Source organism: Cylas formicarius, unplaced genomic scaffold (genome assembly GCF_029955315.1).
Source record: "Cylas formicarius isolate icCylForm1 unplaced genomic scaffold, icCylForm1.1 PGA_scaffold_8__14_contigs__length_24414737, whole genome shotgun sequence".
Classification (NCBI taxonomy): Eukaryota; Metazoa; Arthropoda; class Insecta; order Coleoptera; family Brentidae; genus Cylas; species Cylas formicarius.
The window spans coordinates 20,342,522-20,362,077 of record NW_026844361.1 but is presented as its reverse complement, the minus strand read 5'-3'; the positions used below and the strand labels follow the sequence as shown (position 1 = coordinate 20,362,077).

Sequence of the window (19,556 nt, the reverse complement as noted above, 5' to 3'; positions counted from 1 at the left end):
ATTTTTATTAAGCAAGAAATGTTTAATTTAAATCGGTATAACTTAGAAACGGGTAAAATAAATAAGTTTGAGTAAATAACAAAAAAGTTTTTAAATAATATGTACTTTTGTATGCGCGTATTTCCAAAGTCTCTGCAATCGAATAATTTTTCGACGCGTCGCGACGCCCAGCTCTTTGCAGGCGTCGAATTTTTTAAACTTTACTACTTTTTACATAAATTAAATATCTCTTTTCGTTTTGGACTTATTGGCGTGCGGAGTTTTAAGTGAAAAACCCTGTATATATATATATATATATATATATATATATATATATATATATATATATATATATATATATATATATATATATATATATATATATATATATATATATATATATATATATATATATATATATATATATATAATCTTAAACAATGTTGGCGATAAGCAACAGCCTTGTCGCAGTCCTTTATCAGTGATGAAAGGTTCTGTTACACAGCTTGGGTATAGGGCCGGTGTCATATGCCTTTACAAAAAAATGATAACCTAAAACAAGTTTGCCAACGTATTGTTCACTGCATTTTGCATGAATGTACCTGCTCTGCTCGTGACAAAAAAAACTCGTTGCTAAAGCGCCATTTATCAAACGTATACCATTTTCGGAAAACGAAAAACAGTTCATCGAATATTCCGGAAACAAAAAAATTTAAAATAAAACCTAGACAAACAAAACGATCCAATTCGTGACAACTTATTGGCACGCCACGCCCATGAACGAAACACAGAAGTTCGACTTTAAATGCATTCGATTGGTCGTCAATTAATCCAGCTGTTGGGAAGCCCTTTCAGTTCCATTTACGTTTCAAGAACCCTTGACCGGTCGCAGACGGTATGGGCAAAGTTAGTTCCACAACAACATAATTACTATTGTTGGTAGACCGGGATGTTGTATTAGAAATTTTATAGTCACTTAAAATAACGACCCCACCAGCAAATTGTGCCTAGAAAAAATATCCGTCGGAAACAGTACTTTGTTTAGCTGATTATAAGAAATAACGTGGGAACATTTGACAATTTTTATTTTGAGCTAGTAAATGCAGATAGACGCCCGCATATGCTTATGGCCCTAAAAATGTAAAATGATAGGGAATTAAAGTTTGGGAGGGTACATTTTGTTTTTTTGGACAAATTTACCGTTTCTTCAAAATTTTCCGACAGACAATAACATTTAACCAGTAAAGTTCGCCCAAGCATATACCGATTTTATTTATTTTTATAGTTTTGACTTCGGAATGACTTGTTGTGAGGTGGAAGGGACCATTCTTTTCAGAACGAGAACCAGGGACGTATTTAATATGTTAGCCGACAAGAACTGTACCGTGCGTTATATTTTAATACTAGGGATTTTTTTTTATTACACTGTTATATTAATTCATATTAGCGTGCCTTTTATAAAACTTCCTAAAACAGTCCCTACTTGAGGTAGCCGATTTTCGATCCAGAAACGTCGCTGCAAGGAACAGAAGACATCTGTATCAATTAATTTCGGTCGTCGGCAAATTTGCGAGGTTGCCGCTTCGGTCAGCGACGCTGCCCGGGACACTGACTGATAATTGCGCTCATAGGGATTTTTTTTCCGGAAGGCTCGGCACGTGTCGACGACAAGCTTTTACCAGGTTCGAGCTTTTATCAATTTCGGCAACACCGCAAAGGTCGTGACGGGATCGAGCGTCGACCATTATCCAATTAACAGGGCCTTATATTTTTCCCATCGGTCGGAAGAATAGACCTCTGAAGTATCATTCACGTCCAATTACGGCCAACGATGCGTATTAAGTACGTGGACCGATCAATACGGGAATGTACAGCGTGCGAGAAACCATCTACGTCCCATTTCTTTTATAGGATAGAAAAATTCTGGTATAATATTCTTGAATTTTACAAAAATTTTTTTGGAAAGTCGTGCTTATTTAAGAGCTAATTTAAAAAAAAAATACCTGTTTACCTCACCGAGTCTCTCACTCTCTGGCTGGCGCGTGGGCACATCAAAGGGTCAATTTTTTTTTGGTAATCTACGGTGCCCGTTCGTAATCCCCTAAACTGCAATTTCCGACACCGCGTCGCCATTTAATGGACAAATGGACCAAAAAGCAAAAAAAGAGGCGAAATCCATGAATAATTCAGGCCGGCATCCTCGGCAGTCTTCCATAAGAATTAAACAAATACAAACACAATTCCTTTCCAATTTCCATAGTAAACGGGCCCTAAACCTTAAACAAACAGCGTCGTCGGAAAAGCCAATGAATTTTTAGGGATATTTGACGGTGACCGGGATAGCCTGGCGACCGGCGCTCACCTTCTCCCCAATCTCCCCAACACCCTCCCGGCACACACCTTGCGCGTTGATTGATTGCCGATTTTTTTCCCGGGCGATACGAAGACTTTTTTTTTACTACCGGAGTTGAGGAAAACGAGTGCGAGAGCGAGCACTAAGATCAATGATATATACGTTAGTTGACCGGAAGAGAAGTGGAGAAATAAGAGTAGGGTGTGAGACTAGACAGAATACCAAATGATCATCTAGATAAGATTGCAAAACAAGAAAAACCAAATACCACCACCACCTGGACGACCACCTAAAACATGGTATCACAATGGTGGTCTTCAGCATCTCAACTGCTCTTGGGAAACCAATGACGGAAGCACACGAGAATTGATACAAACGAGAGAAGACTGCTTTAAAAATATCAATTGATGAGCCTGAGGTCTTTGAGATATGAATTCTGTTCCCTATAATGAGGCTTTTACATTGTATTTTATGACCTAAATATAGGATATTTCATTGTATAAAATGCAGCACATCAATTATTTTGTTTTATGCACGTGCCTATTAATTATTCTTGCTACTCATAATGTCCTACTGACATTTTAAATGCTTTTGCTGATTTATTCGCTAAATCTTACTCTGCTAACTATTCTTCAGATTTTACATTTAATAATAACGATAATATCCAAGGTCTTCTCAAGAATGTGAGGTGCTAGTGACTCTTAAGCAAAACAAAAAATAAGATAACGTCGGGACCTGATTGCATTCCGGCAATTGTTTCAAGGGACTGTGCGAATGTCCTTGCTCTACCACTTACAGTTCTAATGACTACGATATCTGGAAGTTATGCAGAGTTAGACTCATTTACAAACAAGGTGACAATTTAGATATCAGTAATTTTCGTCCCATTTCATTACTTAGATAATACAATCATCTAAGAAACAGTATAACATCAAAGCAACATGGTTTGATGAAAGGGCGGTCTACCATCACTAATCTGGCAAGTATCACCCAAGTTATAGCTGGGAATCTAGACTTGCGATCTCAATCTGATGTTGTCTATACCGATTTTTCGAAGGCGTTTGACGAAATTGATCATGGGATACATATTTCTAAGTTAAATGATTACGGGTTATCATCTAATCATCTATTTGGTGGATATCCGGTGTTCCTCCAGGCAGCAATTTAGACCCCCTTCTATCGAATGTTTTTATTAATGACTTTGCCGAATGTGTTGATGTTAATTGCTTGTTACACGCTGACGACCTAAAGTTCTTCTGAAAAATTGATAGTATTCAGGACTGCCAAAACCTGTCATTGAATGCAAAGGGTACAAACAAAACTAGTAAACAAATGTGACATTTGATAAAGACACGGTGTTGTCGAAACGTCATGTCATAATATATAATTTCGTGAAAATCTGAATTTTTAGTTCTTATTTATTTTGATAAATGGATTTTTCATCAAGTAAAAGCCACCTCAGTTCAATTTTATAAAATTTTATGTTACTTTGGACAAGTGGTAAATCCGGTTTTGACATTATGGTTCTTAAGAACTTTTGTAAGGAAGGACAACAGTGACAAGTGTGGGATTGCTTTCGAACTCATTGCTATTGCAAGAGTGTGGTGAAGTTTGTTTTGTGACGGAACGCTAATATCTTTAATGTGGAAATTATTAGACTCATTTAGCTCCGCCCTCCTCAAACAATATGTAAGCAAGTACAGAGAAAATTGCGAGCCAGTTTCAGTTGAAGCTCTGAAGAAGCCAACAGGGATGATTGGTGGAACTTTAGCAAGTTCGACTCAACAACAACCGATGCAGGAAGAATCCAGAAGATTTGTAAAATAGTATTGCAGGAGCCTGCGCAAATGTCTTTGAAAAAAAAATTATCGTCTGCATATTTAATATTGTCAATTAGTGCCCTGTTTATCTTTATTACACGTGCGATGTCATATAGAGCTTTTTTAAATATCGCCTCAGAATAAAATTTAAAAAAGAGCGGAGATAATATAGCATCTGACTCCTTGTGTTATAGCTGTATTCCGAAGCTGTGATTTCAAATCCGACTTTTGCCGATTGGTTCCAGTAGAGATCAGAAACAATTCTATCTCTCCTTTATCTCACCCAATTCCTTTTAAAACTTCAATTCGTTTTTCATGTTTTACACAGTCGAATGCTACGAGGCAGGAAACTAGTTACTACAATTTTTCGTAAATTTCATAAACACGAAATTATCTACATTTCGTATTGAAAGTTATTAAGTAACATTTTTTTCATCAAATACCTTATTTCTTAACATAAGTCATCTCTTAAATTCTTATTGAAATGTCAAACATTTGCGTATACCACCAGCAATACGCGAAAGCGTCGACCTGGTTGCGTTCCTACTCCGGCGCGTCCGCCAAACTTTTAATTTTAATTGATCGTGTCGTGCTGATAAGCGAAAACCCTAGATCAACTATCCAGACCAATTTATTATTATCAAAAATCGGCGGAATGACGCCGCCTTCGATGCGAATCTACAGCAAACACGCAAGAGTCCGGCAAATACGTCTGTCAAACGAAATATCGGTTTTGTAGGTCCCCTTCCCGCATCCCCCACAAACCCCCGCCAGTCTGTTAGTCCAGTCTCCGGGCGAAACCACCATCACCCTAGCCGAATCGGCCAGTCATCGAGTTCCATGTTTTGTTTGCGAAACATCATATATTCAATATTTATTAGCGAATGTATAGCTGTACGTGTTTACTTGTGTGTGCGCATATGGTCATTGGCGTACTCGATCTGTCAGAAGCGTTGGTCTAGTATAAAGGCGTTTGAACCGTAAGGGAAGAGACTCTGCGAAAAAGATTACTGCAGAAATTAAAAACCTTATTGCGAAGAGAGATTAAACATGAATAAATACAATTTCCAAAAACACCAAAGCAGAAGAATAAAAGAGGAATACGAAATGAAATGTTAGATTGCATCAATCACTACGTATGGGCCAAAAATTCTTCGTGGTAACAAACAACTCATTTCTCTTTTCCCCGTGATTCATTGAATCGTATATAATGAAAGGTAGAGCAAAAACAGGTTAGTTTTAGGAGAACCAGACAATTTAATTTTAAAAATACCCAACACCAAGATGACACAACAAGATTTTGATCAGGCCCCCTTGTTCTTTGAGCGTGGCCAGCACAAACAAGAACTGCGGGTACGAATTTTTAGCAAAGATTGAGCACTAACTAACCAAAACATAGTAATGTTCAAATCTGTTGTGTTTAATGCTTTTCATGCTTTCAAAATATATTTATCTATCTGATCATGGCCTCACAATGTAGGTCAGAAAAAAAATACATTCGAAAAAAAAAACAATATAAAGGAATTATTATGAAATTAGGTAGGTATTAGATACTTTATACCGATACGCCGCCCTTGTCAAGGCAATAAGAAAGTGAGAAAGGAAAAACAGGAGAAACAGGAAAGGTTTTAATGAAGGGAATCAGGACACTTCATCCCAAAATATCATGACAGCAGGATCCAGACGAGTGGCTATGACATGGATCGCATATGGAGTCCTAAAATGGAGGCTCAGTGCTAGCTCTTGAATCAAAAACTCTAAAGAAGAACAAGAAAGGCTTAAAACGTAGGAGTTCAGGCATTTTATTTTTCTGATACCAAAATCTCAACGAAACTACTTAGAGACACATTGGATGATATTATTACTATGAATCATAACGGCTCGTATGGCGACTTAAACTGCAGACAATGACACTTCACCACGATGACTCCCAGCTTATCTGTCCCCTTAGTCCGTGTAAGACCCCTGAAGTGAAAATGTAAGACCGTTTAAGGCGAGACAAGTAACGAAGTTTTAAAAGCGTTTGAATAGTAGACCGCACGCCGCTGGCGGGAAGCGCGCCGGGGCTAAAATGTAATTTTCCGAAGTTTGAATAAACTAAATGCGGTTGCCGGTTATTTGAGAATTATAAACTAACATCGGGTCCGAGCCCGGCACCCCCCAGACGAGCCGCGGCTAGTTAAATTAGTTTGTTTAATACATGTTTCATACTTGCGAACGTGTAGGTTGGGGCGGGGGGCTTCAACTTTCACCGCTTTCGGTGCACCACCCGCGAGCAGTAACCTGTCTTTCCTTTTTTTTTTTGGCGAAAAAGTCATCAATTTCTTTTGGTTTGCTGGCACTGTAGGAGATGGAGAGAAAATGTTTTCTTCCTGTCTGGTGAAGGAAATAACGCTTGTTAAAATTAATTGGCATTTGTTAAATTCTTAAAAGGTATTCGACAAGGAATCCTGTGTTACCATGTTTTTTGCCCCTAGCCGACTATTGTCTAATATAATTTTCAAAAATAATTATTTTAAAGTAGGTCTTCCTCGTCAGTTATTGATGAGAAAAACCCCCGTTCAGGTCTTCCTAGCATCAAATTTGAAATTCTTCTTGAGGACGTCGGTCTTATCCTCAACAGGCCTACCCTGCTTGCAATAGACGACGACTTTCTGCATATAATGGGGGTTTTTTTTCGATATATAGAACTTTAAGTTGGCATTACTGTTCAAGATGGCGACCGATTTCACAGCTGTCAAGTGATTTATTCTCAGTTTGGTTTGGCAATTCATCATGAATAGACTCACGCCTGAACAACGCTTGCAAATAGTGCAACTTTATTTCGAAAATAATGGTATCGCGCACTACGTCCATTTTATTGTCGACAAAATGGTCCATCAGAGCAGTTAATTCGATTAACGATGGTTTTCGCACCACGTTTACTCTTATTGATAACTCGCATCCCCAGAGACGCCGTACGGTGCGTACAGAAGAAGTTATTGCTGCTGTAGAGCGTAGCATTGAGGAAGACCCGAATGAGTCCATCCGCCACCGAGCATGGGTCCAAAACGAGATTGCCGTTGTTGCCGATTTTCATAAGCGAATTTTGTTTAGCGATGAAGCGCACTTCAGGTTGAATGGCTACGTCAACAAACAAAAGTGCCGCATTTGGAGCGAAGCTAATCCTCAAGTGTATGTCGAAACACCGTTACATCCAGAAAAACTGACTGTTTGGTGCGCTTTATGGGCTGGTGGAATCATTGGTTCCGTACTTCTTCGAAAACGATGATGGCCAGAAAGTTACAGTCAATGGTGATCGGTATAGAGCTATGATTACTAACTCTTTCATTCCTGAATTGAATAATCATGATGTCCGGGAAATGTGGTTTCAACAAGACGGCGCAACATGTCACACAGCTCGTGTCACAATCGATTTGTTGAAAGATACGTTTGGTGACCGCGCTTAATTGCACGTTTTGGACCTGTGAATTGGCCTCCAAGATCTTGTGATTTAACACCGCTAGACTACTTGCTGTGGGGCTATAAAAGTCATTGGTCTATTGGTCTACAAACGCTTGACCATTTGGAAGACAACATTCGCCGTGTTATTGCCGATATACGGCCACAAATGTTGGAAAAAGCAATCTCTGGTCAATCGAATAATCCATCGTTGTTTTATTGCAACTTAAAGTTCTATACATAGAAAAAAAACACCCCTTATCTGTACTTATAAATATCTTAGTTGTCAATCAACTTTGCTGTTGAAATGTTATTATTTTACAGTAGAATACTTCATTCATTTGTTTGTTGCCAACAGAAGAATCACAATTTTGTGATATTTCGCAACTTAGTTTAATAATTGACAAATAAATGTAGTCTTCATCATCAAACCAGCAGCATTTTGAGCTTCAGCGATAAGTTGAATCCCGACTTGTTGTTTACAGACCAAAAGCTTTCAAAAGGTGTTATCTTGGAATCTCATCGGCATTTGCTGATGTATCCACTGTGGTGGTTTCGTCATCGTCACTCTCTTCGAGAGAAATGTGTTTTTATTTATTTACATTTATACCTCATTTAAGCAACTAAGATAATAAAAATAAAGAGTAAAATGATTTATCACCGAAGTAATCTCATAAAAGTCATTATCCAAATATACTTTTAAAAGCACAATATGCAATATTGAATAAGTGTTTTTTTACATCAGAATTGCCCGAAAATCTGTATCAGTTGTGGGGGAATTTTCCTACGAGTTCGATTTTTCGCAGATGACCTCCCCAAACCGCTGCCCCCACGAACCGCCGAAGTCGCCTGGTGAAAAATAAAAAAAAAACCTTCTCCCCCGATATTTTATGGCCGGGGTCAGCCCTCGAACGGCTACGGGCTCTTCCATCGACGCGGACGACTAAGAATTCCCCCAGGTGAGAGAGCCGGAAAGTGCTTCGATAAGCATCCCCGGGTCCGTCGAGGGGCGACGGCGGCGATGGCGCGGTGCTCCCCTTTTTTTGGCGGGAATTATTTATGGGCCGGGGCCAGCGACAGGGTCGAATCGCTAACCGAGCGACGGACACGCTGGACCGGCCTGTTTTTCAAAGGTCCGATTGTGGGCGAAGAGGGGACGAAGACGAGGGTTGAAACGTTGCGTGATTCGAGGTGACGCCGCGATCGGGAAATAGAGAAAGGAAATATCGATTTATAATGGACGGTCTTTTGTCGCCGCCGTCTTCAGTAAGATTATTTTAATGCGTGGAGGTTTCATTCGGTCGTCTGACTTTGTTGTTCAAGAATCCGAGGTCTCTTTAGTCGTGTAAGTGAAAAATCAGAGTTCTTACACTTGACAATCACATTCACAATCATTATGCTTTTTTGCTTAAAATAATGGACTACGCATATCCGGTAACAACGGCTGATCCTAGATCACAGCTCACTGATGCATCTCCAACAGCAATAATAATTAAACATAAATTAAATACCTAAATACGTAAATAAATATCAGCGCACGAAAAAAAAAAACTTAGAAATTTTACAAGATACAGGAGAAGTTCCAACGTTCCCATTTTCAAATTCTAGTAACTTCCAAAGATTTATACCGAAACAATATATGGTTTAAACCATAAAAGGAAAAAAATAGAATGTTTACAATATAGAAGTTCCAACTTTCGAATTTGGATAACTTGTATTATATTTATAAATTAAACTTGTCTTATTTTATGCCAGACTAAGTAGTAGAGAAACGCCCAAAGGCCAAAGAATTGCCTCACCCCAAACCACCGGCGGATATTAAATGACGCGTGTCAATTTAACTTCTCACCGAGGGGCGTTAAAGTAAGACAATGCACCGCGACAATAACACATTTCAAACGAAATTTAAATGTCCCCGGTAAACTTTTCGAAATTCATCTTCTCCGCGCGCGCGTCACACAAACAGGACGTTTTACGTTATTTACTTTAAACAGACACCCGGAAAACTTTGCCCGAACTTCGAATACCTCCGGGGGCAGGAGGAGACCGCATAGCTGTCGAGATGCGAAACGTCTGACTTACCTTGGGTCGACGAGAGGGTAGCCGAAACGAGGAAACAAAGGGTGGCCGCAAATTTTAAGCCCTCGGACATTGCGGCGGTCTCTTTTCCTTTTCAGACGGCCCCTGCGATTTTGTAGAAGTTCGGCTATAGCGTTTGTCCTGAAACGAAACGTGCTCATTATTATAAAGTGCACAGAACGAAGAAAACCAAATAACAATATTTTTCTGAGAAAAACACCATTTAAGGTCTGAACAAAACCATCATACAACTGGACGAAAAATAAGTATCCGACAAACGAAATTATTGCTTTAAATCAGAGACATCTAAAAAGCAAAAAATAGTTTTAGCCTCAAAATATAAACGGGTTTGGTTAAATAGCTGTTTCTATGTTATAGATACAAAATGTGGGGTGTTTATTGGTATTTAAGCCACTTAAGCCACCAGATGGGCTCGTTGTGCCCCCAGACCGCGCTAGAGGGCGTCCAGAATGCCGCAACTCCTTTAGCCCAATACCGTGCAGAATCCAGATCGATCATGGCTGTTCCGAAGACTCCAAATCTTGCCCATGTCAAAGCAGGGCACTCGGTGAGCAAATGATACGAGGTCTCCTCCCCTTCCATGCACCACCTGCACTCCGGGTCGTCTCCAATGTCTAGCAAGTAAAGATGCCCCCTAAGCATGGAGTGTCCTGTTTTAGCCTTTTAACAGCTTTAAACAATCAGAACACGACTATATTTCAGGAGCAAAATAATACACGTTATCGTAACTCAGAAGGTGTAAATCAGAATATCATTTTTCAAGTCTCAAAAACGTAGGACAGTAATGTTCGAACGGTATCTTTGTACCTTCGCTAATGCAGGAGCTGCTCAAAAGGAATAGTCGAAAAAGACACACTCAGTACATCAGAGATATTGATAAATCGTCTTTTTTTTAATACTCTGTGAAACTACAACGAAAAATATAATATGACCGGTTGCCTTACAGCTTACGCAACGAAAAGTGATTTTCTACCTCACGTCATCTGCCACCACAAAATGTCCACTAGAACGCGAAAAAGCAACGGCAACGGTTCGCTGATCGATCTTGGGGACCAATAAAACCGGAATTTACCCATTCCGTGATAAATCACAACGTTTCCGGCGAAGTCTTTGTCGCGGCCACATTACGATTGTCGGCCATGATTCATATTTACAGAGACCGCGGCGGGAGGCTGCGAAAGGGTTCGCAGTTGGGGAAGGGGGGGGTAGGTTATGATGGATCGTCCGAGATTAACGAAATAAACAAGGCAGGGGCATTCTTTCGAAATCCTTTGAAGTCCGTCCCGACCGCGCCACGTGACCGGGGTCCGTTCGAATTATGAGTCGGCGACGTTGCCGTTTTTCTAGTTTACTTCAACCACAAAAAATGTAACGATTTGCTGAATTCATTTTTTAATTCGTAGTAGTACAAAAGGCACAGTCCATTTTAAGTTTATGTTAACGAACTCTGTGGGTCGGAACCGAAGCCTGTGATAGAAATTATTGTGACGGGAGATGAAACTATGGTTCTCTATTACGACTCTCTATCGAAAAATGAATCAATGGAGTGGCGTCGTAAGGGTAAAGCACTTCCAAAAGAATTTAGAGCCTGGCAGTCAACAAAAAAGGTGATGGCCACGATCTTTTATCTCATTATCACATAAATTGCGAGACTGCGTACATGTAAAACATCGAGGAAAACTGACCAGAGGCGTGCGTCTTTTGCACGATAATGCACCTGTCCATACTGCGGGTGTTGCCCAAGCTGCCATTTCAGAATGTGGGTTCCAACAAATAGATCATCCTCCCTATAGTCCAGATATGGCCCCCAGCGACTATTATTTGTTTGGATATTTGAAAAAGGACTTACGTAGACGGCGGTTTAACGATGAAGTTTAGTTAAAAGAGGCTGTTTTAGCTCGTTTTGCAGACAAACCAAAAGAATACTTTTTAAAGGTATTGAGTTGTTAATAAGGAGATGTAATAAGTGTATCGAAGTTAAGGGGGATATATATATATTTCAATATAATCCCCCTTAACTTCAATACACTTATTACATCTTCTTCTCACTCTCTCACATATGTTGCCGACCTTTGTGCTTAACTTAAAGTAAACGTACAGCCGAAACAGTTTGGTACCTCAAAAAACAAACTGCACCGAGGGCGCGTCTGGTTCTCCGTCGCCGTCGTTTTGTTTATTTTTAGCGGACGACTATTTAAATTGCTTCGGCGTTCGTATCGCCGAGGGCACTGACGGGAACGCCCCCCACCCCACCCCCCTCCCGCGACCGTGCTTTCATTCAATTAAAGGTTGTCTTTACCTAGGAATCGTCTCGATTGTTCCGCCGCTTTTTATATTAATAGCCTGCCGGTTTAAAAAACCGCCGAAAGGAAAACTTAAGCAAACGAGCCGGGATGAAAAGACAATAATTCCGGTCCGCCCCACCTCTACCGACCAACCGCGGAGGGGCGGGGGCAGACGGTCTTCCTCTAACCCGGTTTAAACTCGTCGCCGAATGGGTTTTTCCACGCGAAGTTAATTACGCGAAAGAAGAATTGCGACAGTTATTTTAATAGGGCCGGATATCATTGCCGTCATAAAGGGAGGCGTCCATTTGAAATTTAAATTAATACTGCGCGCCTGTTCGCCAAACTTGCGCGATTTTTAGTGTTTAAACTCTATTTCAGAAAGGTGTAGAGTAATAAAACCTCATTAGGTATGCAAAAGGTGCTACAGAGTGGTCCAACCCAGTGTCATTGTGGGTTACAAATGGATTACCGAATAGAATAAAAATTAAAATATGAATAGAACTGAAAACTCAACAAAAAGTTGAATTTATTCCTCTAGGGGTAGACGTTATGATGTCTATTTATCCCTAAATTACCTCCTATGCAACGATAAGGTCAGAGGAGTTGCGAAGTTACGTCAGTTATATCTTAATTGCTACCATTTTTAGATGCGGATTTCAAAGCTGACAAACAAACTTCCTCTGACTGGACTTTCCTTACACAGGATGTTTCAATTCTCACCATTAAGATCTCGGTAACGGCAAGAGATACAGGGCGACTTAAATTAGGGCAAATTTGCACACCGGTGAGTTATTCTTATTACTTCCGGAAATATGGCGCGAAAATCTGTAAATACATTGAAGATTTGAACTTTGGAGGCTTGATCTTATGACCAGGTAAAAAAACCATCTCAAACCATCATCCATTTTTTCTTATAGTCGCCATATTGAATTTTTGCAGTGAACAAAAACTTACCATAGTAAGCAATGAATTTTCAAATTTTTCGATTAGAGGAAGGACAACAGTGGCAGAAGTGTGTTTTGTGATGGAACGCTTAATATCTTTAATGTGGAAATCATTAGAGAGAAGAGCAGAGGTAAGGTGTGACTCGGGCTGAGATTCTACGTCGAGACTAACCAGAATATCTTGTGTACCTAATGTAATTCTTTTTAATTTTTGAATGAAGTGAAGGGAATTAAGTACGAAGTTATTACTTTTTCCTGTAAAGGGTTTTAAAAAAGAAGCTAGATATTTTGCTATATTGAAGAAACAATGGTGCCGACAAGGGGGTCGAAGTGGTAATCCTGTTTTGTGAATCTTAGGGATTCCGTAGAGACGAGGAATTTTAGACTCACGAGGGGCGACAGACTTTTTCACGGAGTCTGATAGAGAAGAAGCCTTAATAACAGATTGACGGTTGAGTTCTATAGATGACGTAGGATCTTTTTTAAGTTGACGATGTGATCCGCCTGTATGATCGCGAATCTTTTCCTGATATTCATTTAGGTTCATGATAACCGTAGCATTTTCTCTATCTGCTTTTTGGATTAAGATGTCGGGATTAGATTTAAGGTTTGGAGCTCTTCGATATTTTTATATTCACCCTGCCCATAAATTCTATGTACCTCTTATAAATGTGTCAAGGACACTGAGATCTGGAGACCTGGCTCGCCATCTCACTGGTCCATTTCCCCGATCTATCTGTCACTGATAATACGAAAAAAATATACATATTACGACTAAATCGAACTTGCGGTTGAATTTTTCGAAATTGCCTAGATATGCTTATTGTTTCGATTAAATATTCCACCATTTGTAAAAGTGCTTTCATCTGTTCAAATCACATTTTCTAGGAAAGCTGGAAAATCGCCTTTGTAGCCAATTACAAAATTTTAATCGACTTTCGAGATCACCTGGATGTAATTTTCTATCTATAGGGCGAATCATAAAATTCAAGATTTCTCCGAAAATTCGCAAATTGGGTTATAACAATAAAGTCAGAGCCTCATATCGTATAATTAGCGTAAAATCAGAAAGAAACTCGACTTTGTTGAAGAAATTTAAGCGTTTTCAAAGACGGTATCCATGGGTCCCCGACAGTTTCAAATAAAACTGGATTTCGTCAAAAAAATTTTAAATTTACAAGTCAGGTTGTAAAGTAAAAAAGGTGGTTAGAGTAAAGGTTTGAGTTCGTGAGAGTCATTTAAAAAGAGTATATTGAGGGGGAAAATGAGAATAGGCGGCGTCCTCGGGGCAGACTTGTGAGAATTTTGTTTGTCCTGCATTAGTCGTAATTCATTTTTACTGCGCTCTCGGTAGGTGGAGCGTTCGGAAACACGGTCTATTACACGGTGACGCATGTGGCGGTGCTCAATGCATAGGAAACGGTTTATCTTTGCTTAGAGCAGACGACGCTCTATAACCCCGAACTCGAGCTCTGCCCTCTGGCAATAAACACTTCGAAGATAGGGGCCGGCCTAGTTTTATAGACCAAAAAAAAACAACCAAAGTTTATGTAAATTTATTTCGAGATATAGGGTGTTCCAGTTAAAAGGGAAGTTTTAGTATATAATAATATAAATAATAATAATAATAATAATATCTTTATTCATGTTGACAGAATATTTACAAAAACTTTATATCTTTTTATCAAATTTTTATACACATCAGAGCGCAATTGATTTTAATAGTGCTTACTAATTTTTTCTCATTAATAAAATAAATAAAAGAAATAAATAATATGCACAAAATCCTTTATTAAAAGAATAACATATTAGATATTGTTATTATTCTTTATACGTCGGTGCACAGCTTACGTTATTTTGTATATTGTATTAAAATAAATATATTTAATACTGTCTAAACCCCAAACATTGGTCACAGCATTAATTAAAAATTAACATTGGTAAAATTATAACATTAAAACTTTGAAAGGAAACTAAGAAAAATAAAAAATGATGCTTTAATTGTGGTATTATGAAAACATTTTTTTAAAAACACAAAACACAAAACAAGGAAATTGTAAAAGAAACTGCAATACTTTAATGAAATTGTAATTAACTAAAGTTTAAGGGAGCACAAAATTAAGCAATTCCGACCGCCGGGAAATGGTCCACCATCTCCCTCGAACGAGACGAAAAGCTTAAGTAACTCTTTTCGTCCCTGCGTCCCCCCTTTACCTTTAAATGCACGACATCCATAACCATTACTTCTCCCTTTTTAAGATTACGTTCGCTCATTAGCAGCCATCCGCGCTGATTACCCTCGGTAAACTCTAAAAATACGACGATTAGGATAAAAATATCGCCCGCCTCCGCCCCCTTTCTCACCCACTTAAAAACGCCGCTGCAATTTTAACCGCGACTGCCGCTTTAATTACAAAAAAAATCACAAATACCGGTCCCAGATAATTGTTACTCAAAAATTATGCGAAAATATTTAATAATTATTATAATAATAACACTATAATACAATAAACAATATTTATTTATATTATATTCCATTTACAAAAAAAACTTTGGATAACTATTAAAAATAGTAATTACAAAAAAAATCACAAATACAGGTCCAGGTAATTAATCAAAAATTATGCTAAAATATTTAATAAAAATAATAATATTAATATAATAAACAATATTTATTTATATTACATTTTATTTACAGAAAAAAACTTTGGATAATTATTAAAAATAATAATTACAAAAAAATCACAAATACAGGTCCCAGATAATTGTTAATCAAGAATTATGCCAAATATTTAATAATAATAATAATAATAATAATAATAACACCATAAACAATGTTTATTATATAATTATTAAAATTTATTATTAAAAAATTATTAAACTAGCAATTTGCAAAATAAAACAAAAACGATGGCGAGTAACAAGTAGTTAGGGAAATAAGGAAGGAATAACAATATTACTAATACTTTTAAGGAGTGCCAAGAAATTCAACATATGAAGAATAGTATCGCCTAAAATTATTATAATCTTGATTCAAGAAAATTCTAAACGATGTAAAAGATTCAATCAACTCTTGGTTAGCTAAGCTAGCAGACCTAGAAATGAATTTTTACGGTGAATTGAATAGTGAAAACTATAAGCTGCTCTAATTGCTCTGGAAGGTATATGAATATTAATTTTATCGGGAATTCCAAGGCTCGACCAACTGACTACGAAAAGTGAGGCCGGACAGAAGAGGCCTATTCCAGATGTGGACGCACCAGAGAACAATACAGCTGTTTATCGTATTTGGACCTTTAAAGTATTGAACTGAGGTGGCTTTTACTTGATGAAAATCCATTTATCAACATAAATAACAACTAAAAGTTCAGATTTTCACGAAATTATATATTTTGACATGACAATTGTTTCGACAACACCGTGTCTTGTGATTAAGATTAAGAAAAAGTTTTGCAGGAACAATGGAGGACCTCATGTCCAGGACCCTTGCTAATAACAGGGATAAAAAGTTTAGTAAATACCTAAAATGTGTATGTGTGCTCAAGAGAATTTCGACATAGGGACTCTTAGCCCTGTCAAGGTGAGCTTGGGGTGAACTCTTGACTGCCGAGAAACACTGACAAGACTAGCGGCGGGTAATTCTGCGGGTAATTGAGAGAGCAACGAGATGACTGATAGATTGGTCCGAGAAGGTAATTTGTACACGACTATTCAGTTGGAATAGCAAATAGTGCGCTTAAGTGCTGAATAAATGGCTCGGGAGGCACTGGGAGAATTTACAGAACCAAACCAACAGGACAGCACCACCTAAGAACTTCATATCAAACTCCATTTCATCTCCTAACCAACTGCGCATGGCAGAAGCTGAACTCCTCGAGCCCCCAAAGTTCCCATTGAGCAACTGTACTTCCTCGAGAACTCTGGGCGATTCTAGGGAAGGGAGCGAAGATGTGCGGGCATTGTGGATCAGAAAGTCTCAATAGGAAGGTAGAAAATGTGATGATTACAAATATGGTCTACAGGAGTCGGAATTTCGTTGGTAGAAATATGAGTTGGTATGCGAAAAAACGGTGGTAATACACAAACACAGACCAGAACAACCACGCTCAAAATGGAAGATTGTTTTATACAAAAAATGCTAGGTTACTGCTAAACAAATTATTTAACCTACATTAAATCGGAACAGAGTGGAGGTCGAGAAGAAAACCGGGTCCCGAGATTTTTCCACTTTTCCCACACGTCCCCCGGGAAACGTACGCCGCAAAACATAAAACAAGGCGCGAGGGGTGTCCCCTTCTCCCCCCCCCCGTCGTTTTTTACGCCGCCATTTACCGACAAACAGACGACAACGGTCGTCCAAATCGGGCGTTATTATCCTCGAGATGTATGACGGATAGAGAGGAAGCAGCGACGCGTCACCGTGAAAATATGGGGTGCTGGATGTTTTTCCTGCATGGTTTGTTTCGCCACTCGAGCCGCGCCGCGACCCCTCTCTTTTTTACAAAGCGCGTGCCGCGGCCTTGCTGTCCCATTACGCGCACCCCCCCGCACGAACGTATACCCTTGATGGGATCGTAAGATTAGCAGTGGGGGAGTCGGAAAAATTACCCCTCGAACTTGTCACTCGGTAGTGGAATTTTAAATATCTTTTCTTTTGCTAGATGCTTGCTTCTTCGTTTAAAAAAATCGGAACAGCCTTATGAAAAGAAAAACGGCGACCTCAACAGATACACCCACAAAAAAGGGTAATAGGGTAACATAGAAGAACAATAACAAAACCATCGCAACAAACAAACTCACCAAAATGATAAATCCTGAAGATGAGGAACGAGCAGCATAGCTGAGAAAGCCTTGGAGTATAATAACACCCGCATTCTTCTGCATTATTAATATTAAAAATGCTTACAATAAGATAAAGCTGAAGCATGTCCGGAAAATGCGAGAGACCCATGGGATACACTACGAATTTCGCAAATCAGACTTTAAACCATTAAGGCGTCCGCCATGTCTGGAAGTCTCGACTATAAGGTGTGGTCGAACAAGTGGCAACAGAAAGAAAAACTGACCTGGATGTTTGAGAAATGAAAACATTGATGAGAATCGTGGGTAGGACAAAGATGGTTAAAATTAAAAGTGAAGATATCAGGGGTGAGTACAAGATTCAGAAAGTTAGCTTTGGGTCCAAAGAAGATTCATGACAACGTCCCTTTAGGAGAGAGAATCAGTGGTCGATCAAGTAATAGGTAGAAAGGCGCTATAATAATAAGAAGAATTTACACGATGCTTTTTAAACTTATTTTTACATTAGTTTATGTAAAACCATTCCCTGCCTATTTAACTTTGCACTAAAATTGAACGTTACTTTGTAGAATATGAAATACGTAGAAGAACTTAGAAAATTTTAACAGTCATATTTACGAATCGCCGAAAGAAACCGGCTAATTGTCCTGTGAGGAAATGCTATGTGTCTATCCTGCGAACTGAATTATTTATTTTGTTTAAGAAGTAGGGCAGGTACGTAATAAAAATATGCTTCTATAAAGTTTTATCATCATATGGTATCAAATATCACATCATATAGTTTTGGTTAGTTTAATTTTCTCAATAAGGACTAATAAAAATTAACACGAATCAGGTTTGAGTGTTAATTTTACCGAAAAAAATCAAACGCCACAGACCGCAAACCCGTAACTTAATTGAGACAAGACCAGACCACTGTTTTATGTTTTCTCGAGTGTTTCCAAATTTATTTATCAATTCGCAAAATCTTAATTTTTTGATTATTCAATATGGTTATTGAATCGAAATCTCTACCCGCCACGTTTTCATTATAATGGGAGGTCCTAACATGGACCCTTGTACGTTTGAAAATGAAGAGGTACTGCTTGATGTGGATACTATAAACTTGAAGAAAAAAATAGTAATATGAAAGGATTAGTATTGTCAGCTTATCACCTGTGGCCCTAAATGTGTGATTGATGATATGTAGTAGAGGTGTACTTTGAGTAACGGGGATAAACTCAGTTGTCGAAGTTCCGTTTTAATATTACCCTTTATTGGTGTATTTAAGATATTAATTTATTAAAGATTAGGACTGTCGTATTATTTGGGCGAGAGTCCTTAGTGAACGTGGCTAACGCCGATTAGCCGCGTAGCGCGGCATCTGTGGGTTGGTGAAATACTGGTTGCATAGTTCCCGAAAACTACATATTCGGATTTGATTCCTAATGGGTTTTAATTTTCAACATTATACGAAGCTGCTTTACAGCGAAGTCCGTAGTAGTTCTGTTCCGGATTTCCGAAGTATTGGTTTGGAAGTGTTAGGTTGGTATTGTGCCTAGGGTTATTTTGTTTTGCTAGTTTTCGATGGGTTCCTATTCTCAGGCGTCGATTCTCTCCAATTTTTTGTGGCGGAGGACTTATATTTAAGGTGGTGAACGGGGTTTTGGGACTCCTTTTTCCTCGATGGATTTGATGGTGGCAGAAGCCTTGTGAAGGTCATTGGAATATCGGTTGGGGATCGAGCCTTCCGCTGTGGCTACGGCGACTTGTTGCTTGAGTGCACCAGTTTCCCGAGAGGGGATTTATCTGCCGTCCAATTCCCGATAGGGACTCCTAGGGGCACCCGACA

At 38.8% G+C, this 19,556-nt stretch overlaps 1 protein-coding gene across 2 annotated transcripts in view; it reads right to left on the bottom strand.

The window, feature by feature from the left end:
* The window catches only part of LOC132706308 (uncharacterized), a 393,594-nt gene that overhangs the window by 349,677 nt on the left and 24,361 nt on the right, over nt 1-19,556 (bottom strand). For both annotated transcript variants that reach the window (XM_060677574.1, XM_060677575.1), the window contains exon 2: nt 9,676-9,813. In XM_060677574.1, the coding sequence (XP_060533557.1) occupies nt 9,676-9,745 (70 nt within the window). In that variant the 5' untranslated portion in view covers nt 9,746-9,813. The remainder of the gene's footprint in view (nt 1-9,675; nt 9,814-19,556) is intronic.